The sequence below is a fragment of the Talpa occidentalis genome, unplaced genomic scaffold (genome assembly GCF_014898055.3).
Source record: "Talpa occidentalis isolate TD23 unplaced genomic scaffold, MPIMG_talOcc4v2.1, whole genome shotgun sequence".
In the NCBI taxonomy this organism is placed as follows: Eukaryota; Metazoa; Chordata; class Mammalia; order Eulipotyphla; family Talpidae; genus Talpa; species Talpa occidentalis.
The window spans coordinates 142,862,828-142,886,465 of record NW_026555331.1 but is presented as its reverse complement, the minus strand read 5'-3'; the positions used below and the strand labels follow the sequence as shown (position 1 = coordinate 142,886,465).

At 39.7% G+C, this 23,638-nt stretch overlaps 1 protein-coding gene across 12 annotated transcripts in view; it reads right to left on the bottom strand.

Annotated features, from left to right (window-relative positions):
- AGBL3 (AGBL carboxypeptidase 3) overlaps window positions 1–23,638 on the bottom strand; it is a 45,592-nt gene that overhangs the window by 6,785 nt on the left and 15,169 nt on the right. For 4 of the 12 annotated variants that reach the window (XM_054692680.1, XM_054692679.1, XM_054692684.1 and 1 more), the window contains 12 exons: window positions 23,144–23,270; window positions 22,080–22,180; window positions 21,756–21,868; window positions 20,847–20,913; window positions 19,402–19,488; window positions 18,817–18,874; window positions 16,941–17,012; window positions 15,082–15,138; window positions 11,264–11,312; window positions 10,022–10,218; window positions 7,900–8,131; window positions 5,419–6,903 (listed from right to left, as the gene is read on the bottom strand). In XM_054692680.1, the coding sequence (XP_054548655.1) occupies window positions 6,576–6,903; window positions 7,900–8,131; window positions 10,022–10,218; window positions 11,264–11,312; window positions 15,082–15,138; window positions 16,941–17,012; window positions 18,817–18,874; window positions 19,402–19,488; window positions 20,847–20,913; window positions 21,756–21,868; window positions 22,080–22,180; window positions 23,144–23,270 (1,488 nt within the window). In that variant the 3' untranslated portion in view covers window positions 5,419–6,575. The other 8 variants (XM_054692683.1, XM_054692681.1, XM_054692685.1 and 5 more) reach the window with 8 other exon arrangements.

Genomic DNA, 23,638 nt, shown 5'->3' with positions numbered 1-23,638 from the left:
GAGTCAAATTTTCAAAAGTTCATTATGAAAAACAATCAGTCCCACCATCTCCCTTCTCAGGCAAGCTCTTCCACCTGTTTCAGCTGATTCTGCAGGTATTTGGCTTGGTTCTCTGAATAATATGATTCTATTGGTACTTCTTGATTTTTGTTTCAGCATGATTTATTGGCTCTTGACCATAGAAGATGATGATGAAGTCCCCCCATTTCATTTTCCACTAGTGTGTCTCCTCCCTCCGTCATGCCTTCCATATTGGCTGTAGTTTTGTTTACATCGCTATTCAGTGTTCATGATATTGCAGCTACGTAAATACCATACAGAGCAGCTGAGCCATTAGGAAATTTTATCTTTTCCCTTCCTGCATACCTTTTTGTATTTCCTGGAGATTAGTTGCCTTAATTTGTTTGCTTGGTTTTCTGTGTACTTAGCACTAATCCAGCCTTTAAATCTTCCTGATTTTTTTTTTCCTCATGTAATTTGTAAGCTGGTACTTAATCTCTTCCTGAGAAAGAATTCCCCAGGACCGCCCAGGCCACATCCCGATACACAGCTGTCCTCCTGGACCGCGTTCACTGTCACCACCCAGGGGTCCCCTCCATCTCTACCCTCCACTGGAGCTCCTATCTCCTGCCTCAGAAGCTTTCATCTTTTCTGATTCTTTATTCTTCTCTTAAATTTTATCAGAGTCAGACCAAGTATAGAATTTGAGATTAAAAATAATTTTCTTTGATAATGTTGAGAGCCTTGTTCCAGCCTGTCTATCTATCTATCTATCTATCTGTCTATCCATCCATCCCTGTAATCTATCTTTCCCCTGCCATGTCCTCTCTTCTTTTTCACTTTCTTTCTCACCTTCGGAGGCTCTTTCGAGCCTCTGTTCCCCTGGGTCCCTCTGGTGACACAGTGGAGCTGTGTAGAGCTTGTTGCTCTTATAAGGCTACTCGTGCCTCCACTTCTTTGCTCACACCTACATCCCCAGTGTTTTTGACAGCACCCTCCGCATGACGTCCACACCCTTAGTTCTGAACAAATCAGCTTACTTGGGGAGAACTTCAGAGCTCTGTCTCCCGGGGCAACGCGTCTAAGCCGCTGCAGAGGCGCTGAGGGCAGACACCGTGGTCACTTCCGGAGCTGGTACCTGAGAGCCTGGTGCTGGGCGGGAGGTAGACTCTGGTCTCTTCAGCTTGCCTCTCCTCTCATAGGACCTCCACCCTGTGCACAAGCTCGGGCAAAGGTGACAGGCTGATTTTCTGAATCTGATGAGCAAGAGTCTTTGCCCTCTGGTTGGGTGGAGGGAGGCCCTGACCGCTCAGCTGGGCTTTCTTGGAGCTCAGCGCCTGTGACACAGAGACAGGGGCGTGTGGAGGAAGCGTGGACCTCCCTGCAGGGAGGTGCCATAGACAGGGAGCTGGGGTGCGTGACCCTGCATTCATAGCCCCGGCAACCAGTGGGGTAACCCTGAGGCTGACCTGGGGCAAAGAGAGACGTGAGTCATGGCTGAGGTGTCATGGACTCTTACTCTTCTGAGATTTACTAGCTTTTCTTGCTTGCTCCTTTATTGCATGTCCTTAGGACAATTTCCGGAGACTTTATGGCATTTTCACTGGGGAGTGGGTGGAGGTGCTTTGCAGGCTGCTGTTCTGGAACCGGATCGCTGCCCCTATTGTTTTTGAAAGGAAAGGTTTTAACTGAGTAAAACCTGAAGACATTTAAATCACAAAGACCGTCAAGGGCAAAGTGACAGATTTCAGAAAATTATAAAACAATAAACAAATGGTTGTAAAATGTCAAGTCCCTGATTTAATCTATGAATTTAGAACTTAGAAAAATACTGATAGGTTTAACAAAGGATATCTACTGGTATTTAGGTTTTTAGTTTATTAAAGCTATAGAAAATGAATAAAAGTTTATGACAGTAAATATTAAGCTACTTTTACAGATGTCTAATAAAAAACAATGAAATCGTCTTCAAATGGCTCCATTTGGTTTTGTAAATCTTTAATGATGGTTTAAATATGTGATTAATTTGATAAATATATCATAACTATATAATCTAATTGTAGGGGGCCCAATGAAATGGAAAATAATGTAGCATAATTACATTAAAACCATCTGTAGGTAAAAACACCCAGAAATTGTAATTATAGCAAACAGAGGGGGAAAAAACAACAACCAAATCAATTAAGTGGCAGCAGCTGGGGTAAATCTAAATTACTCTGGACAGGAAAAACCAGGCGTGCTGCAGTGAGTGCGGGCATGCTTAGAAATCTGAATTGAACCTGAGGTTGCTCTGATCTGTGACCTATGCAGAACTCTCCTTCCTTGGGGAGCCCCTGGTCAGCCTCAGGATTACCCCACCTGCTTGCCGGAGCTATGAATGCAGGGTCACGCTCCCCCAGCTCCCTGTCTATGGCACCTTCCTGCAGGGAGGTCCACGCTTCCTCCACATGCCCTTCTGCCCTCTTCCTCCACATGTTGCCTCTGCTGTGTGATATATATATATATATATTTTTTAAAAGATTTATTTATTTATACAAGCACTGGGTACAGTCAGAAGCACGGGAGGGTGAGAGAATTCACCGGAGCCAGAGTGGGGAACAGAACAGACAGGCCGACAAAATATACTGCTGAGGGGAGCAGCAGGAGTGGCAGGAGAGGTCTGCGTGCCATGTGGGAGCCTCGCAGGCGGGGATCGAACCGGCACTGCAGAAGCTGCGAGCAGCCTCGCAGCCCAGCGCTCAACCGCTGCGCCACCAGGGGAGGCCCTGCTGTGTGATCTTAAAGCGATCATCCAGATCACCCATTATTTCCCTCTGACGTTGTTAGACATTCTTCCTGAGATGTCTCCATTTTTCTTTAGCAGTTATTTGGGGTTAAAAGTGAAGGGGTGACCTGTTCACATTTCTATTAAGTGCCACTGAACGGCGTGCCTTCATGGGACTGACTGCCAAGAAAAGTCACCCAAAAGCTTCATGAACTTGTGGAAACTCTATTCTTTTCACGGATATAATACTTTCTAACCAAAAAAACCATCTGACTAGCTCTTTATTCTCCCTTAAAGTGGAGTGACTCCGACTCACACACACACAGCTCTGCAGCACTTACTGAAGGGACAGGAAAAGGATTTTGTTGCACGCGGTCAGATCGCCCTAGAGTGAGGCTCTGGTGCCAGCTGAGCAGGGATTTCTGTGGCAGCACAAAGGTCCCCCAGGGCGGCAGAGTCCTGAAGGTTGGCCTCTGGCTGTCAGTGTCCGTGGACCACAGCTGCCTGCTCGGAGCCCAGCGCGCTGGCCCACTTCTAAAGCAAGTCCCTACGAACCAGGCCAGAGTGCCAGCCAGCGGGGCAGGGCGGTGAGGCCTGGCTGAAGAGAAGGTAACTTCTCTCTGTTCACTGCCATGAACAGAGGAGGCGTCATCACTGAGCTGTCCATGGGGGGAGATACACAAGGCTGACCGCAGCCAGAGGAGACCTGCCTGTGAGCGCTGACCACTGTCCACCTGACACGACACAAACTACAGATTGGAGCGCCCCGGGCCATCGCCCACCCCTGCACACGGGTGGGCTGGGGCAGCCCAATGAGACCTGCGTGGATGACTCACAGCCCAGGTGCCAAGGTGAGGCACCTTCCAATTTCAAGTCTCCTTCTCTAGCCTTGAAGTCTGCTCCTGTCCACAAAGATTACAGGGGCCTCCCTTCTGGTAGGGCCCCTGAGCCTGGGTTTGGTCAGGGCAGACATGCTGCGTCAGAGGAATGCAGAGTCCCGCTGACCTGGATTTTGATGACAGGCACCCAGGGGACGTCCAGAGGAGCTATGAGTGTCACATAGTTCAAATATCTTTGGTATAGCCTTGGAATTTGCGTGTAATCCCAGTGTTCCCAGTGACTCACGCACCCAGGCTGCCCTCCTTCCGGCCGAGCCACTGCTGGCGCACAACCATCTTCGTGGAGGGAGTGCACCAGGCTCTCAGCTGGCTGCGCCATCTGTTGTTTCTTTAAACAAAATCTCTAGCAGACTCAGGTCCTGAATCCCCTCTGTCCATCGCCCATGACTTTGCCATAGCAATTCTTTCCACACAGCCTTTGCCCATAGGAGAAAAAGAAAACAGCCAGCAGAGGGTGGCCAGGGAACCCTGGAGGGTGTCAGGATTTGGGTCCCTGGTCCGCTGTGAGCAGGGAGAGTAGAGGCCTTAGCGGGCTTTGGGAGTGAGGTGAGAAAATGGCCAACTGCCTGATGAATTGATAATTGTTTATAACTTATTTATCTGAAAGAGAAATCACCAACGATGAGTTTATAGTGTATTTCCGAAAGCAAAGAACTCAGTCATGTTATAGAGGATCTTCGCGGTCCACAGGATACTGACAACCAGGTGATGAGCAAACCTCTAGTGCGCAGAAAGGGCGCAGACGCTTCTGGGGTCAAAAGGAAACAGGTGGACCTTCCTCTCTGCTGGGTCCACATGTGTGGATTCAACCAACCAGAGTTATTATTCATAATATTCCGCTTTATCCTTTTTTTTTTCTTTAAAGATCCATTCATCCATTTATACAAGCACTGGGCACAGCCAGAAGGGCGGGAGGGCAAGAGAACCCACCAGAGCCAGAGCGGGGAACAGAACAGGCAGACTGTTGAAGTACACTGCTGAGGGGAGCAGCGGGTGGCAGGAGAGGGCTGTGCGCCATGTGGGACCCTCGCTGTTGGCCGGGGATCAAACCAGTGCTGCAGAGGCTGTGGGCAGCCCTGAAGCCCAGCGCCCAACTGCTGCACCACCGGGGAGGCCCTCATCTTTATCCTTTTAATGTCTACAGGATCAGTATTTCTGGTCTCTCATTTCAGATGTTAGTAATTTGTGTCTTCCTTTCTTAGTTAACATTGCTAGAAGTTCATCAATTTTATTGACAGTGGAATATTATTCAGTACTAAAAAGAAGTGAGCTATCAAGCCCTGAAAAGCAGGATAGAACTTATATGCCTATTGCTAAGTGAAACAAGCCAATCTGAAAAGACGATCTCTATGATTCCCACCATGTGATATTCTGGAAAACCACAGCTATGGAATTAGTAAAAAGATCAGTGGTTGCCAATGGTTAAGGAGAAAAGAGGGCTGCAAAGGCAGAGCTTTTTAGAGCAGTGAAGCTACTCTGTATGATCTATAATGATGGACCTATTTCTATATACATTTATCCAGATCCATAGACTAAAAACGCCAAGGGTAAGCACCAATGTAAACCATGGATTTGGGATTATAATAATATATCAATGCAAATGTTTGGCAATGATAATAATGGGGAGACCATGGCTGTGGGGCCCGAGGGGTATATAGGAAATCTCTCTGTCCCTTCTGCTCAATAGTGCTGTGAACTTACCAAATAGTCTATAAAAACCAAAACCAAAACATCATAGTTATACGTTAGCTTTAATATCCCAATGAACTCTCCGTAGCCCTTTTGGCTACTGCAAATATTGTTGAAAAAGCTATTTAGCCTCAGATCATCCTACTTTGTCTTGCTACCAGGACCTAATTATGCTTGTGCCTGTCACTTTAAGGTAGCCCAGCTCCCTCACCGGGATTCTGCTTGGCCTCATCCTGCAGAGGATGCCACGATTGCCCTGTGGTCTAGGCTGCTTGACTGCTTTTTTCACATCCATCTTTGCTTATTTCCCTGACATCCTTGGGACTCCGCACCCCCCATGGGGCATGTCGCCAGTGCTCAGTCTACGAATGGCTGACTCTGAGATGCTCTACTTCCTTCCACAGGATAAATGCCTGGAGCTGTACACCCATCGGCTCTAAAGGAAACTGCGCATTTCTTATATTTTTGCTAAATTTTGATAAGTAAAATGACAATTTGAAACTATGATCTATGCCTTTCCATTTTACTGCTATTTTGTGCCACACCTTTGCTCTGTACAATTAGGATCTTTTAAGACATAGCATTTTCTCTAATGGTGGGAGGTCTACAACTTAGCCCTTTACTATGCACTCGTACTCTGTAGCTATGTTAGTCACGGTATTTTTATAGGTGTAATTATACAGCAATCTCGAGTGAAGAAATAGCTTTTATATTACCAACGGTTTCTAGCACACCAAAGATGTAACAGAAATTCAGGAAATGATATTTGCTGAATGATTCATTATTCAAGTGTTTAGTAGGAAGAAAGGTAAAACTCAAGAGACAGTACATGTCACTCTTTCCTCGAGTTCATAGGATGTTTTGTGTGTATACGCTGCATACATCCATCATTTTGGAAGCAATAAAAAGTTCATAGATTTTTTTCTTATCCTGACAAAAATGAAATATTGATACCGACATGTTTTTAAATTTTCTCTGGATTTCTTTTGAAATCTGTGAAACATGGCCCCACTAAGGATGGGGTCTCTAGGGTTTACAGCTTAGCATATGCATACGTGTATGTGGGATGGGGACCGAGGGGCAGGAAGTGCTTTTCTTGTTCTTTTTACTACATAAGCATATGTTATCTTTCATTCACAGTTTTCAAAACAGCATAAAGCCAGATTATTTGTCCTTTGGGAACTTTAAATGGAAAGTGGGTTGTCTACCATCCTTACTTGTAGTTAGATGGGGGATATATGCAGAGAGCTTTGTTGCCTGGATTCTTCGGTTTGCAGACTCTTGCCTTTGACAATATCCACAGGCTCAGCCTCCCATTTGCTGATAAAAGGTTGCATACACTTAGTCTTTCTGGACTTGATTTGAGGGTGTGTTTTCCTTTTCTTGTGCTCTTTGAAAGGTGCCAGACTTTCAAATGACCTCTGGGACTCAGACTTGAGCCATTCTGTAGAACTTACTATAAGATTCCCTTGGTCTATAAAAGGGGGATTTCTGGGCATTGTCCAAGATGTGCAGTATTTCTTTGTATTTGTATTAGTAGCTGACTTTTGTCTAGGAAAGAAATGAAATATGTCAGTTTATGTCCAATATGTACTCTAGATATTTGTGGTCATCGTATAAACAATTGCGTATTTCTCATAAATTATGTTTTTCTGTTGGTGAGCTCATTCTCAAGAGTTTTGCCATTATTTCTATGAGAATGATCTAAATCTTCATGTTGTTATAATTTTTCAGCATTACTCCATCCTGTATTTCTGATCACTCAGAAGATATGTTTATTTGCATACTTTGCTTTGATCCTAACTTCCTTGATTTAAGGTTGCCACTCTGGGTCTCAGTTCTTATTTAGTAATGGCTTTATTTTTATATCTATAAATGAAATCTGGTCTATCCTTTCTGCTTTCCTCTCACTATCAATAAGTCTAAGTAATTCAGGTTAGTTATTTCTAATTCTGGTTGCTCCTTAGGATTATAAGGTTTAAAAACACTCAAGAAAATTTAAGTCTGTGGCCTCCCTGGTGGCACAAGTGGTTGAGTGCAGTGCTGTGAATTTGACTGCAGCCTCTGCAGCGCTGGTTCGATCCCGGCCGGCCGGGGAGATACACACATGGCGCGGCAGACCTCTCCTGTCTCGCCCGCTGCTCCCCTCAGCAGTGTATTTCAGTAGAATCCGCTGTTGGGCTCCCCACTCTGTCTCTGGTGAATCCTTTCACCCTCCCGCACATCTGGCCTGTACCCCGGTTCTTGTATGTATGAATAAATAAATCTTTAAAAAAAATTTTAAGCCTGGCTATGGTTATATTTTCTTAGTGCATACTTCCTTGATGGATCCAAATAAGTGAATGAATAAGGACTGAACCCTCCTCCTTTCTCCTAGCTAACATTTTCTTATGGATGTGGGCCTTTGTCCCTTAGCCAAATGTCATATAGCTGCCACCATTTTAAAGAGCCTCTGTTTATTTCTTAGGATAGTGAATTAATAAAGCCTGTTTCCTTATAAACAAATGTATTAAATAGCTAAGAATGAAAAAAAATGTATTGACTTACCGATACTTGTTTTGGAAGTTGATTTTTGGATTCAGTTTCTGTTTTATCTGAGTCGTTTGTGCTTTTTTAGTACTTTCCATGATAGGGAACAAATACTGCAATATTTCTTGCGTTTGAGCTATTTTTGTATCCCTGTAGATTCTTTTTTCATCATCTGTCCAATTTACATCAGTCTTCTTACTTTGGAAAGATGCACATTCTTTCATTTTGCTTTTCAAGTCCTGATGTGAATCTGGGGAGCAACCACAAAAATATGTATAGATCAATGAACTGAACTGATTCAACAGCTATTTAGCGAGACTTATGCATCAAGAATTCTATCTAAAAATTCTTACCTCTCTGTAGCTTATGCTTTCATTACAGGGCCAGAAAATAAGTAAACAAATATGTATCAGATAAAGGTAACATTTAAGGGCTAAAATAAACCTGTGGAGGGGGATAGTGAGATCATGGGGGAGGAGTTGATTTCTGTTTTATTAAAAAGGAACACCCAGGTGATATTAGTGGCTAAAACAGAATGAACTAAGTGGAATGATAGAAGATATGAGCTCAGTTGAGTAACTTAGACTCTGTTTATATAAGGCCTCATATGAAGTTGTGAGGACTTTGATTTTTTTTTTTTGTGGGACCCTCGCAGGTGGCCGGGGATCGAACTGGCACTGGACAGGCTGCAGGCAGCCTCGCAACCCAGTGCTCAACAGCTGCGCCACCAGGGGATGCCCAGGACTTTGATTTTCATTGAGGATGAAATGGGGAGCAGCAGGAAGACTTTGAGCAGAGAAATATCATGTGCTGATACCTGTTTTACCAGCATCATGCTGGATGCTGCACTGAGAACGGCCTGAACAGGGGCAGAGAGGACAAGCAGGGAGACTGCTTAGAAGTGGTGGTAGTGACATGAAGTGCGAGAAAGGGGTGTGTGTGTGTGTGTGTGTGTGTGTGTGTGTGTGTGTGTAAATACTGGATATATTTCTAATGAGTGAGATGTGCGGGTAAGAAGAAAAGAGGAACCAGTGGTGGCTCCAAAGCCTCTGACCCGAGGAAACAGAAGGATGGAGATATGAGGGGAGCTATGGGAAGAACATCTTAGACATTCCTTTTTTATTAGATGCTAAGAATTATTGTTTTATTTGGTTAATTATCATGAGTATAATAAAATTTTTTAAAAAGTGCTCATCAAACTGCTCTAAAAAATAAAGCCTATTAAAAATTGTTTATTTCACCCCTTAGAATGGCTTCTATCAATAAAGTGGAAAATAACAAGTATGGGTAAGGATGTGGAGAGGTTAGAATCTTTGTACACTTTTGGTGGGACTGTTAAGTGGTGCAGCCAGCTATGGGAAATAGTATGGTGGCTCCTCAAAAAACTGAAAACAGAATTATCATAAGATCTAGCAATTCCACTTCGGGTGTATGCCTGACAGAACTGAAGCACAGTCTTGAAGAGAATGTGTATATCCATGTTTAGAGCAGCATTATTCACTATTGCCGACTGTCCATTAAAGGATGAGTGGATAAGGGCCTCCCCGGTGGCGCAGCGGTTGAGCGTTGGGTTGCGAAGCTGCCCGCGGCCTCTGCGGTGCCGGTTCGATCCCCGGCTGCCACCGGAGGAGGGTCCCACATGGCGCGCAGACCTCTCCTGCCGCCCGCTGCTCCCCTCAGCAGTGTACTTCGTTCCTTCTGCCTGCTCTGCTCCCCGCTCTGGCTCTGGTGAATTCTCTCGCCCTCCCGCACTTCTGACTGTACCCAGTGCATGTATAAACAAAACAAACAAACGAACAAAACAAAATAAATAAAACATGCCTCTATAAAAAAAAAAAAAAAAAAAAAGGATGAGTGGATAAGCACAATGTGGTATATCCATACAGTGGAATATCATTCAGCCCTAAAAAGGAAATTGATACCTGCTACAACATAGATGAAGTTTGAGAACATTATGCAAGTGAAATATGCCAGTCACAAAAAAGACAAAGGTTACACTTATCTGACAAATATCTGATTCCATCAGCCCTCTCTCTTTACAAAGCAGCTCCCATAATCCAGATTTCATAGGATTTGTTAATAATGGTAGACTGAAAGCAAGTATTGTATTTATTAAAATCCTAAACAAACAAAAACCAACCTTCTGTTGGTATCTTTTTCTTCTCATTCCAACTGGGATTTTGTTTGCGCACAGGGCACTTTAAGGCTGTCACTTTGAAACAGTTTCCATACAAATCACTGCTCTTGGGCTGATTTATATCCTGGCGTGGCTTCTCACTGGTTCCTGATAATTGTCTTTGTTGGTCTTTGTTAAGCCTCTGATTCGCACAGCGGGAGCTGAAAAAAATTGGGTACTCTGATTTCAGTGTCAAAGTCAACTATCTAATCAAAGTAATGTAATGCCAGTTATGTTTGTGTATTATACCTCACTGCATGCACGGTATTCCTACTTGGGACTCTCACCAGTCCTGTGACAGAGACAGGATGGCCAATGTTCCCCCATCTTTCATCAGAGGGGAAATGCAAAGAGGATGTTAGGGAGTCTGGGAGGTTAAGTATTTGCTCGAGTTCATGTCTTCTAACTCCAGAACTCTCTTGATTATCTTATCTTGATATATCATTTGCTTTCTTTCCGCAGATGTGATAAAAGACATTTTAAAAAATTAAATCTTAGTTTAAATCAATCAATTCTAGACCCAAGTACAGATATGCCCAAGACGGTTTCTTAACCTAATTTTCTAGATTTTGGGGGGCAGGAGATTCTATGTATTCCAACAGAACCTGCTCCTTTAATTGAGCAGAAACCAAGTTCTTCGAAGAGCGCCCAAGGAAGGAAGAAAGGAGACCATGTTTTTCTGGTGTACAAATCCAGGCTACTCTCAAATACTTGCCTACTCCACTGTTCAGACAGTTGTCCACAACATTATTCCTAAGGACGGGGGAAATTTGTCAAGGGGGTGAACGATATAAAAATTAGTGGTTTAGACAAAACTGCGAGTTCATCTATGTTATCCCTGACTTCTTTTTTTATTCCTCTTCAGTTTTTATCCCTATACTACTAGTGCTCCAACTGCTACTACAGGTCGTAAAACATCTGATAGTCACTAATTTTAAAGTGCGAAAGTAATGACGGATGCATGGAAGTAAATGTTTCACTATAGATTTTAAGGGATAGTTTGAAGGATGTCAGAATCCTTCAACATGCATCACATGAGCCTATCTACGGTCAAAACTGAGCTAGTCACAGACACTGTAGAATAGGAGACATCAGAATAGCATTTGTTATTAAAAAAAGTTGCTATAATTCAAAATTCAGATCTTATAAGACACAGGAAAAGGAGCAAGGTAGTTAGGTAGAACAAATCAAGTGTAGTTTTCTTACCTCAAATATCTTTTCAAAAGCCAAGAAGGAGTCTGTCTAGGCATTTTCACTAAAAAAAAAAAAAAAAAGAATATGTCATAACATTTCTGAACTAGATTTTAGAGGAACAAAGCTTAGTTTTTGACAATGATTGCAGTTATATATTTAATGGCTTGCTTAAATGAGTTATCAATTAACTGCCATTGTCTCAGCCAGGCATATGAAATATATTATTACATATTTCCCCTGGAAGTCTTTTAATTACACTGTTTCAAGAGAATAGCAAATAGGAGAAATGCCTATCCAGCAACTGTCCAACCATTCAGAACTGAATACATGTGTGTAAGACTCTATGAGGGACATCTACATGTCCACTGAGGAGTCAGAGCATGGCCTTGCCAGATAAAAAAGAAAAGTATATTACTCAATAAATACATATGTACCTGTGTGATTATTTTAACAGAAATAGAAAATAGGCATTTATTTGAAATTATTCTGTTAATTGCTTTTCTGTTATGTAAAGGCTATTAAGAAAACAACAAAAGGACTAATTAACAGTGGCAATTAGTGTTAATTAATAGAACACATTATTATGGGTGAGAATAATAACAATGTATTTATATGCTTTTCAGGTGGCTATACTATTTTACATTCCTATCAACAAATATATGAGGGTTCTCCTTCTCCAGATGCTTGCCAAGACTTAGTGTATCTTTTTGCTTAACTGATTACAATTTTTAATTTCCTTACATTGCTGTTCATTTTTGTACAATATTTGATTTCTCCCCTCAGATGTAGTCCCCATAAATCTCCCATCATCACATCACCCTCGAACTGTCACCACGGTCTCTTGTGCTCTTTTTCCCTCCCCTGTTTTGACCCCTGTCCCCACCCCCATTCCTCTCTCCCCCTTCCCTGTACATCCCAGATCTATCCTTTGCCTGCAAGTTTTGTCTTTGTGTGTGTGTGTGTGTGTGTGTGTGTGTGTGTTGTCTTTTTGTTTAAAGCTCCTAGTGGATGAAATGGCATCACTGTGGTTTTGATTTGCATTTCCCTAATGACTAAGAGGTTGAATATCTTCATGTGCTTATTGGCCATTCTTATATCTTCTTTGGAGATGTTTATTAGATCACTTGTTCATTTAAAAAAATTAGTTCTTTTTTGTCATTGAGTTTTAAGGGTCCTTCATATATTTGAGATACAAGTCACTTAATGGATTCATGGTTCAGAAAGTTTATCCCAGTCGGTGGACATTTTTCACTATCTTGAAGTGATTGATTGTGGAGCAAATGTTTTTAATTTTGTTGAAATCCAATTCATCTTTCTTTTTGAGTCTTTCTTAGATCTTTCCAAATCTCTGCTTTGGTTACCTATCTGTTCTTACATGTTGTTATGTTTCTTTTAGACCCCTTAAGCTATTAATCAAAGCTATTTTGAATCTTATGTCTGATAATTAGAAAACTCGTGTTGTACTGGAATCTGGTTCTGATTCTTTTTTTTTTTTTTTTTTTTTAAATTTTTTTTTTTTTATAGAGGCATGTTATTTATTTATTTATTTGTTGTTTGTTTTGTTTATACAAGCACTGGGTACAGTCAGAAGCGCGGGAGGGTGAGAGAATTCACCAGACCAAGAGCGGGGAGCAGAGCAGGCAGAAGGACCGAAGTACACTGCTGGGGGGAGCAGCGGGCGGCAGGAGAGGTCTGCACGCCATGTGGGGTGGCAGGAGAGGTCTGCGCGCCACGTGGGACCCTCCTCCGGTGGCCGGGGAGCAGCTGGGGATCGAACCGGCGCTGCAGAGGCTGCAGGCAGCTTCGCAACCCAGCGCTCAACCACTGCGCCACCGGGGAGGCCCATGGTTCTGATTCTTGCTTTATCTTTACAGAGGTATTTTTCTTGCCTTTTAGAAGGTCTTGTACTTTTTCTTCTCGGAAACCGGACCGTGGGTAACAGCACCTGAGGTTGTCAGCCTGTGCTGTGAGGCTCTGTGTTATTCTGACAAGGAGTTGGCCTGTGCTTCATGTTTGCTGTCGCTGCAGTGCCAGAGGCTTGGATTTTCTGTAAGATCCTTATTTTTTTCTCTCCAGTTGTTTTTGGTATTCCTTAAGAACTACTTATCAGCATTTACAGATTTTGGGCATAAACCACTGTTGTTATCATACTGGCGTCACGTTGGCGTGGTGGTAAGGTATGGGAGAAAGGACGCAATCTATAATCTTACTACTAAATTTCAGTCTTTTACTGAATTTGTGTTTCTGGGCTGTGATCCTAACAAGCATTTCATAGCTTTCCTTTCTTCCACCCTCAGCGAGACACGAGGGCTAGAGGGGGCTGATTCTGGCAGGGTAAGGAGGAGTCATTTTGTGGGCAACACCCACAGCATTCTCCATGACAAAGGCCTACCCTCTAACTACAGCCCTTCACTCATCAGAGCTAAAACTAGTCTTCTTACTGTGTTTTTACATAGCATATCTATGTTTTCTTATAAGAGTAGTTTTAGCTATTAAAGTCCATCACCCATTGGGAATTATTTTTTGTGTAGGGTGTAAAAATGTGTCCAGTTTCATTCTAGTGCATGTGGATATAGTTGTTCCGGTACCATTTGTTGAAAAAGACTTTTTTTCTTCATTGTCTTGGCAATTTTGTTGACAATCATTTGACAATAAATGTAAGGATTTATTTTGTATTCTGCATTCTATTTCACTTTCTCCACATCTATTCTTAAAACACTACCATCAGTGCTATGACTTGGTAGGACGCTAGGAAATCAGAAAGGGAGAGTCCTTGAACTTTGTTCTTCTTTGGTTATTCAAATAGTCTTGGTTATTCTGGGTCCTTTATATTTCCATATGAATTTAAGTTCAACTAGTTTCTGTACAAAAGGCAGCTGAAATTTTGATAAAGATTGCATAGTGTCTATGTGTCAATTTGTGGAGCACTGCTATTTTAACATTAAATCTTGTGATTCATGAACATGGGGGTATCTTTCCATTTTTTTAATCATTTAAAATATATTTCAACAGTGTTTTATAGTTTTTAGTGTACAAGTCTTGCAAATTAATTCCTAAGGGTTTCATTAATTTTGATGCTATTGTGAATAGAATTTTCTTAATTTCATTTTCAGAGTATTCACAATATATACACATACAGTTGATTTTTAGAACAGATTTTTGAGATTTAATTCACATACCATACAATACATGCCTACAACTGACTTTTGCATACTAATCTTTTACCCTATAGCTTTTCTGAATTCATCAATTACCTCTGATTGTGTGATTGTGTTTATTCTTTAGGATTTTATATATACAAATATATGTTGAACAAATATAGTTTTACTTCTTTCTAGCCTGGATGTCTTTTATTCTTCTTTGTCAAATTGTCCTGCCTTAACTTCCCTTATAATGGGAGTAGACATTCCTATATTGGTCCTAATCTTAGGGGGAAAGCATTCAGTTTTATACCATTAACTATGATATCAGTTTTGGGGTTTTTGTAGATGGTTGAGGAAGATACTATCCATTCCTGATCTGTCAAGTGTTTTTTCTTAAATCATGAAAGATGTTGCATTTTTCCAAACACTATTTCTTTATCTATTGAGATGACGAAGAACACTTTATTCTTTAGTCTATTAATATGGTGATTATACTGTTTAATTTTCATGTTAACTTTGCATTTGTGAACAATCCTACTTGTTCATTAAATATAATTCATTTTAAATGTTGCTGGATTCAGTTTGCTAGTATTTTGTCTGTCTTATTTTGTCTTAATTCTTAAGGGATTCAGAATTTTAGGTAAAGAAAAATGCTATTTATTTGTTTCCTGAAATCCTAACAGTTACCTTTTTTGAGAAAACTTCTCTGGTCTTCCCATATCTTCAAACAACTGCTATGTAACCCTGTAAAAGAGTAAGTAGCATTTATCCCATTATATTGTACTCTAGTCTGACATTCTCTCTGCTTCTTGAGAAGAGGTTATATTCTATTTCCCATAGTGTCCCAGTATCTAGCATAACCATTGCTTCGTATAACTTGGAGCTCTGGAAGCAGATAAACATCAGATTAAAAAAAAAAAACACAAACACAAAAAGAAGTGAAAGGAGATTATATAACAAAGATTGATTATAAGAGAAAGGCTGTGACATAGAAGAATAGTGGCAGAAGGTTAAAATACCAAATGAACCAAGATATGAAAAAATACTAACAAGAAGTAGTAAATTTTACTTAGTCATATTGAGGATGAAAATATATTGAACAATGTTATATTTGTTCTACTGGATTATTTTAAAACACTGATGGATGACAAAGAGCAAAATCCCTCAGCTCTTAAAGTGTTCTTTTTTTTTTTTCCTAGCAAATAATTTTCTTCTGATCAGAAGTAGAGAATAAATATTGGTAAGAGATGACAGAAGTTAAAAGACTAAATGATTTATCTATAGTCTGAGGCATATTACATCCCAAGTAAAGAAATAATTTACATAAACAATTGTAAAACAATTGCCAACGATCTTTTAAGAATTCAAGGAAGTGCTAAATTGCCTAACTTGTTATAATTTAAGGATCAGTTCTTCCAAGAAAACATTCCCTGAGATTTCCAGACTGTATTAGACAACCCCTTCTCTGAGCAATCAACAACTATATCTCATTATCACTCACTTTATCTTACTCTTACTATAATGAACGGTATATGGGTCTTATTAAACCTTGACACCTAAAAAAGAGCTAATCTAGTTGAAGAAAGGGACAGTTGTATGTTTCAGGCAGAGAAGACCGCATGAACAGAGATAAGGAGGTGAGAAGACTGGCATATTTTGAGGCTACATGTAGGTCATCTTTGCAAAGGTGCAACTTAAAAACGGGAGACTGGCAGGAGGTAAAATTGGAGGGGTAGTCAGGGGCGAGTTCATGGATGTCATGTTTCAGAGCTTGGTTTCTAGGCTGCAGCTAGTGGTTGTCAACATTGTTTTAAAAAGTAACAGATCATTATTGAAAGAAAAAATGTACCAGAAAGCTACCCAGGATGAATTAGAATTGGATGGCTAGGTCCCAATTGATTAGCCTCCGCCCATCAACTCTCACTATAACTCCCAAAGTGTAGTGTGTGGGTCACCAATATCAGAATTATCTTATAAAAAATAATATCTTGGGCCTCCCTGGTGGCACAGGGGTTAAGCATTGCACTATGGAGCAATTCGCAGTCTCTGCAGCACAAGTTTGATCCCTGGCCCGCCAGGGAGTGCCCTACTTGGCAAAGCAGACCTCTCCTGTCACACCCGCTGCTCCCCTCAGCAGTGTATTTCGGCCATTCTGCCTGTTCTGTTCCCCACTCTGTCTCTGGTGGACCCTCTCACGCCCCCATACCTCTGGCCTATACCCCAGCTCTTGTATGCATAAATAAATAAATCTTAAAAAAATCTTATAAAAAGCCAGAGGTTGACAACAAAGATCAACTTAGAATCAGAAGCTGGAGTTTTCTTAGGTTTCCCAGACAACTCTTGTGTACACTAAAATTTTAAAGCAGACATTCTCTAAAACAACTGGCCCATCATCTCCAAATATGCCAGTGCTGTGAATAACCAAGAAAGACCGACTATTTCAAATTAAAAGAGAATAAATGGTTATTACAGTAAAATGCAACTCATGAATCAGGAGAGCGGTTTTGCTCTAAATGATAATGACCACTTATTCCTGTTTTACTCACTCAAAGTTTGAGTAGGGAACTGTGTTCTGAAAAAATCAAATATACAATCATCAGAGTCATTTGGCCTTGTATCTAGAAAAGATGGTAAAAGATCATTAACAGCATGAAATAAAAAAAAAAAAAAAAAAAAAAAAAAAACAGCATGAAATGATTCATTGATTCTATTACAAATATTATGTGATATATAAATGTTAATTTAGGTCAATGAAATTAATACAAACAGTTCCTCCAGTCCTGTGAATTTATGTTGCATTTTTGCTATTTATAGCAAAAATCTAAAGAATGTTCATACTCCTTTGGTCAGTAATTTCTTTCTAGAAGTAAGTTACTAATTAAGAGTATATACAAATCAGGAATTATAAGGTCTTCATTGTTGTTTAAAAAAGAAAAAATGTAAACAAAACAAGTTTAACAATGGGGTGGATAAATAAGATTTGTAAATATAATGGAATACTTTGCACCATTTATTAACATGCAAAAAAGTTTACAATAAACTAACTTTAAATGATAACGCGGGTTCAAAACATGAAGATTATGTGATTAACATGGAGTGTATGTGTACAGCTATAGAAAAGGGATTAGTATTCTAAAATGTGGTTTTTATTTCTAATTTTTGACATTACCTTTTTTAGGTTAATGAACATTTATTTTGCAACTGTATTAATTACAACGTTTGGAACAACAAATGGCGGAAAATCCAATTAAAATAGTAGAAAAGTCTGGTGACACTGACATTAAAGTTCAAATGAATATGTATGATATCAAACTTCTAAAATAAAATAAATTATCCTTATTTATATTTTCTTTTGTTCAATGTTGGTCATGTTTTGGTGTGTATTTTTAATTTCTTAAGGACACACTTTAAAGGTTTGATGACGATACCGATGTATGGGATTCAACTGAATTTGAATGGTTTTAAAGATATTTTTTCCTTTATGTATAAATTTAGTTACTATTTACAAAAGACAGAACTTTTTGTTAAGTAGTCAACTATGTTAATCAGATACAACTTTTCTTAGATCTTTGATTAATCTCACTTTACAAATAACCAAAACATGTCTTTCTTGTATTATCTTTGAATAAAAGTTAATATATTTAAAAGTTCAAGCAAATGAACCATCTTAATTATAACAGAATTCTCTTTTTTCCTTGGGGTGTCTTTAAAAAATCTCCATCTGTATACTTAATTAGTCTGTTATGTTATAAACTAATTAAAAATTTTTTTGGGGAAAGAAATATGGAATAAAAATATAGTAAGTTAATACCTATACACATAAAGTTAAAGAATTATTTTAGATAAAGTTAAAATATTGCTTAAATTATATGAATATATTTAATAGAATTTTACATAAAGAGAGGAAAATTTTTTTAAATACCAGAAAAGTTAGAGTCAGACTTAGTAGATTCCAGGAGAGGCAAATGTAATTTAATTTCTCACCTGGGCACATCTTCTATTGAGTTATGAAATGAGAGGGTGAGATGGTTTTTAAAACATGAAATCCACATATTCCATTTGGTGAAAAAAATCTTTCAAGTCAGGGCTAACCCTCAAGTTCGTGAACCGCTGGTTTCAAGCCTTCACTTACTGCATTTCTGGAGGTTGGCTTATTCCAGGCCAGCAGTAACTGACCTGTCCTTTCTCTGGGCTCCCTGGGCACCTATCCAGACTACTGGCATTTCACTTGCAACACTACACTTGTTTACTTATTCCCCTCTCCCCCCATTAAAAGATGAACACCAGAGGGAAGAAAGTCGGGTAGTATAACTTTCGAGTACTTCTAGCACTGAGCGCAATGGCAGCCTCAAAGTTGTGGCATGAAAAAAGTGCTTATTGATTAAATATGTTGTCTATGAAAGAATAGCAACAGAACATTACCTTTCGCATCAGAATTCGATTTTTGTTCTTTTTGCACAATTTCTCCTTTATTGCAAACCTAATGGGACATAGGATTAGATGGAGAAGAATACTGAACCAAGAAGGAAGACCTCACCCTGCCTTGGAAGCTGTTTTGCCACATTCCTCAGGGACATGGCAGTAGGTTGCTTCATGCTTAAGGAAATATTTCTGTTCCCTCGGGGGATGCTGATAATATCAGTGGCTAACAAACACAGAAGAGAGCGACTGTTTCAGGAAGGTCATGGATACTCTTGTGACTAACTGCCCCTAGGTGTCCAGTGCCTTCCCTGACCTGAGGATGGAGAAACTCTCCCCAGGGCCCTCAGGTCCTTATATTTTGCCCCCGCTATAAAACCTTCCTTCACTCACCCTCAAAGAGATGGTTTCTTTAGAGTACTAACTACTGTTACAGGGTGTAATCTCCATAAAAAGGAGGGTCCATGTTCTCTGCCCCACCCAGTAAAGTGTGGAGCTGAGCTGGGTATAAGGAATATAAAAGGAAAAACTTGTCATTATCTAGCTATCATATTTCCAAAACTGTTAACTGGATCAATAAATATTTACCTCTTGCTCTCTTCTGGCATTTCGATGACTTGCTATGGCAGAATTTCTTTCCTTCTTTGTTTTTAGATATTTTTTATTTTTCTTTATCTAGATAAAAGAATCATATTTAAAATCAATAGTTAATCAATACAACTATCTTGAGACATACACTTCTAGGGATATGGAGAAGTACTTTTCCTACCCCTTCCACTAAAATCCTTGGCATTTATAAGGAATAAGTATAAAAGGCTTTAAAATGAAAGAAGGTAGTCAGGTGAGGGATCCCAGGAGCAGGAGGGCAGAGTAGTTTTCTTTTTGCCTCCTATAGTGCCGCCTTAAGCTGGAGAAGCCAGAAACCAAGAAATCCAAGGAGATGAGAAATGATGGCTGAAAATTAAAATTTGATGAAAGACACCAATGTAAACATCCAAAAAGCTCAATGAACTCCAAGTAAGATGAGTTCACAAACCTAAACCAAGATTATTATCAAACTTTCTAAGTCAAAGACAAAGAGAGAATCTTGAGAGCAGCAAGTCAGAAGCAAATTGTTACATGCAAGAAACCCTGAACAAGATTAGCAGATTTCTCATGAAACTTTGGAGGCCAGAAAAGAGTGTGGAATTGACCTGAATCCAAATCATAGTCTGGAGCTAAGTACAACTGAGCATTGATTAATTAGCCCAGTGGAGTCACAGCTAATCTGCCAATCCATGGACAAGAAAATGGATATTTGCTACTGGAGAGTCTAGGATTTTGTTTTAATGAAGTAAAACATGAGTAATATAGAAATTGATACCTAGAAATAGGATGTCCTAAGGGAAACCTAAACTATGTGACGATTATTGGCTTTGTATAATCCTCTCTGCTTGAGTGTGGGCTCAACCTAGTGATTCACCTCAAAGGAATGACTCTGAGATTAGGATGGGATGTGTCTGTAGCATCTCTAGTGTGTGTCCTCATTTGTTCTCTTGCTTGGTCACTGATGGGAGCCAGCTCATGGGAGCCAGGGGCATGTTGTAGAAACCCATGTGACTAGGAACTGAGGCAGGCCTTCAGCCGGTAGCCATGAAGGAACGTGAGGAACTGAATATTGTCATTAATCCTGTGAGTGAGACAGAATCTTGTCATCAACCCTGTGAGCCTTCACAGGAGAGTGAAGAATGCCTTCACTGCAGCCTCTTGACCTTAGGTAGAAGTGCCCTGCTAAGCCCTTCCTAGACAGCTGAGTCACAGAAACTGTGTGATAATAATGTTTACTGTTTTAAGCTGTAAAGATTTGGGGAAATGTGTCACCCAGCAATAGAAAACTGTTGTCTGGTCTAAAGGTAGAATGTCTTAGTCCACTTGGCTACAACATGGCAATACCACACACTGGATTGCTTATAAATAACAGAAATTCAAATTCAGTTCTCTCTCATGGTTCTATTTAGCATATCCACAACACAGGCAGAAACTTTCAGTCATACCTGAGAAGTGAACTTGAGAAGGTAAGTCTGAGAATCGTTGGAGTCTGAACTGTCAGAGCCTCGACTACTACAAGACAAAATTATAGTTCACATAATGTACTGGAGGCATTTAAAAGTTTCAACTATTACTTTACTATCTTATTGGAATTGTATTAACAGTTCTAATTTGAAGAAGAATGTTAACAAAAGTGCTGGAGATGTCTGGCAGTTCTAGGCATCTCAGAGTATTAGAATAACTGAAGTTGACCAAAGCACAAACACACACACATACACACAAATCCATGAATTCCAAGCGATACTCTCCATTTGCAATCAGCTTATCAGTCACCACTGGAGGCTGCAGGGGCACTAACTTGGAGTCTGAAATTTTATAAAGCGGGAAAAGCCAAACATTTGTTAGGCCTTTCTTATGAGCGTATTAAAACTAGTAGCTTCCTTTTCCCAACAACATTCCTTTAACATTGAATTGTGCTTATTGTTCATTCAGAGTATCATTGTGGCATCTCTATAAATAATGTGTCAGTTCTTGTGGGTAATGGCAGCACTGGAAACAATTTGAGCATGTCTTTTACATAGAATTCACTTAGCTGCTTGATTAATATCTCCTGAATAAATGAGGACTTGATAAGGTTTGGCCAGAGTGTACATGGGAAAATTTCTCTACCTACAGACAGGATTTTCATTTGAGATTGGTAGTTATATCCTAGCATTATATAAGGAATACAGTGAAATAGTACAACAAATTACATTACTTCTAGCCCCTTGTCTTTTTTTTTTTTTTTTAAGATTTATTTATTTATTTATACAAGCACTGGGTACAGAACCAGCGCTGCAGAGGCTGCGGGCAGCTTCGCAACCCAGCGCTCAACCGCTGCGCCACCGGGGAGGCCCTCTAGCCCCTTGTCTTACCTAGACTCTAGATCCAGTGTAATTTCTTTCAGAGAAGCATCTGAGTCATCAAGGGATTTTTCTAAGCTTATATGCTTTTCCATTTCTTCTAACTCTTTCAGGCACTGATAATACTAGGGTAAAATGATAAGTGAGTTCATTGTAAGATAACTTCATAACTTTATTTTCTAATTAACACCTGCAACAATTGCTATTGGGACATCAAGTACCAAGAACCCCTGAACACTGCTAGGATATTAGAAAGGAGAAAGTGCTATAGGCCTGTAGGCTGCCTATTGTCTCAGAGACCAGAGTCTGATGCACGACCAAGTGGACTTTGCTTACCTTGGTTCGGTCTGGATCGCAAAAGTCCAAGAGAGAATCACAAAAATGATATCCCATTGACTCCAAGTCTTTTGTATTGAAATGAGTACCTCGTTTATTACCTACAACATCAATAAGTTTATCCACCCTTGAGCATGAGTTAATCAATTTTCCTTAGCAGGTAGGCCTAAGTTGCAAAACAGATAAGCAAAATAGGTGATATAATTCCATATCCTGTCCTTTGGATTTGCTTGTCTGGGTCAGCTTTATTTAACAATTTACTGCTGACCCTCATTTTCTCTTCCCTAGGTGGACCAAAGCTATCTTAACACAAGTTGGTCTATGTTATAAGGCAGAAGAAAATTCATAAAAAAGTTATAGAATACATGCTTACCAGTCATAAAGACCATATAATCATTTACAGAAAAACTGGGATAAATATTTTAATAATCTTATTGTCATTAATAATATTATATCACTTTCAAGGTGCTATAAAAACTAGCCAGGAATTACATGTATGGACTTCTAGCCCCTTCCTTCCAGTTCACACATTTTTCTGAGAAAGTGACAATATCTTATCATGGAGTATTCTAAGGATAAGCGAGTTGTGACTAAAAGATTTCTTAATTGGGACTACTGAACATACTTTTATTTTCAGTTCAAGGCATCAAGAGCTTCCATTTAAATATAAATTCACTCTAAAAAAGTCTATTTTGCCTTGCAAATAACAAATCCACTAAAAAACATTTCTGATTTTAAGTATAAAAATACTTTTTTATACTTTTTCTTGGAATCATTAGTCTGTAGGAACCCAAGCTTTAAAAAAAAAAGAAAAGAAAAGAAAAGGCAATTAAAGATTAAGTCATGAAACAATCAGCCAGCTAATCTATCTCTATGTTAAAACTACATTTTCTAGGCAAAGGAAAATGATGGGCTATAGAAGCTCATTTATTCACCCAATTTATAGAATTGTTGGGCTATCAGCATGTATCTAAGTGGGAAGTGCTCACTATTGGAATGTTTACATTATTAACCTTAAGTTTCTTGGGTTTAAAGCTCTGAGTCACGAGAAGGACTGGTCTTACCCAGAGTAGATCCACAAAAAGTGGCCTCCATGGTGAAGCTGTTCCTGATTCCCATTTTCCACATCACTACTCTTCCCGTTCCCTCTTTGCTCTTCTGAACATTAAACTTGCAAGCTGTGAATGAAAACTGGAAAGACATAAATGAAAATGAGCCCAGTTGTTACTCTGACAGTTAATGTCTTTCCTAGAAGTGGGGTTGAAAAAAAAAAGCAGTTACGCCGAAGCAGTAATTCTCTACAGCTTTCGGGGCTGCTTTTATTTCTCGACCAGAGGGAATAACTCAAGGCAAGGATGATATACTTACATTTCTGAGACTATAGATTTGAGTCCCTGCAATAAATTTTACTTTTTAATTTACATATAAATGCATTCAAAACCAGTTATTAATTCTTGATACTATTGAAATAAGATCTTGAAAAAGCTCCAGGATAAACATGTTTGGAAATGAAGATCAGTATTGGATGCTTTTCAGAATATGCTTTACTTTCATAGGAG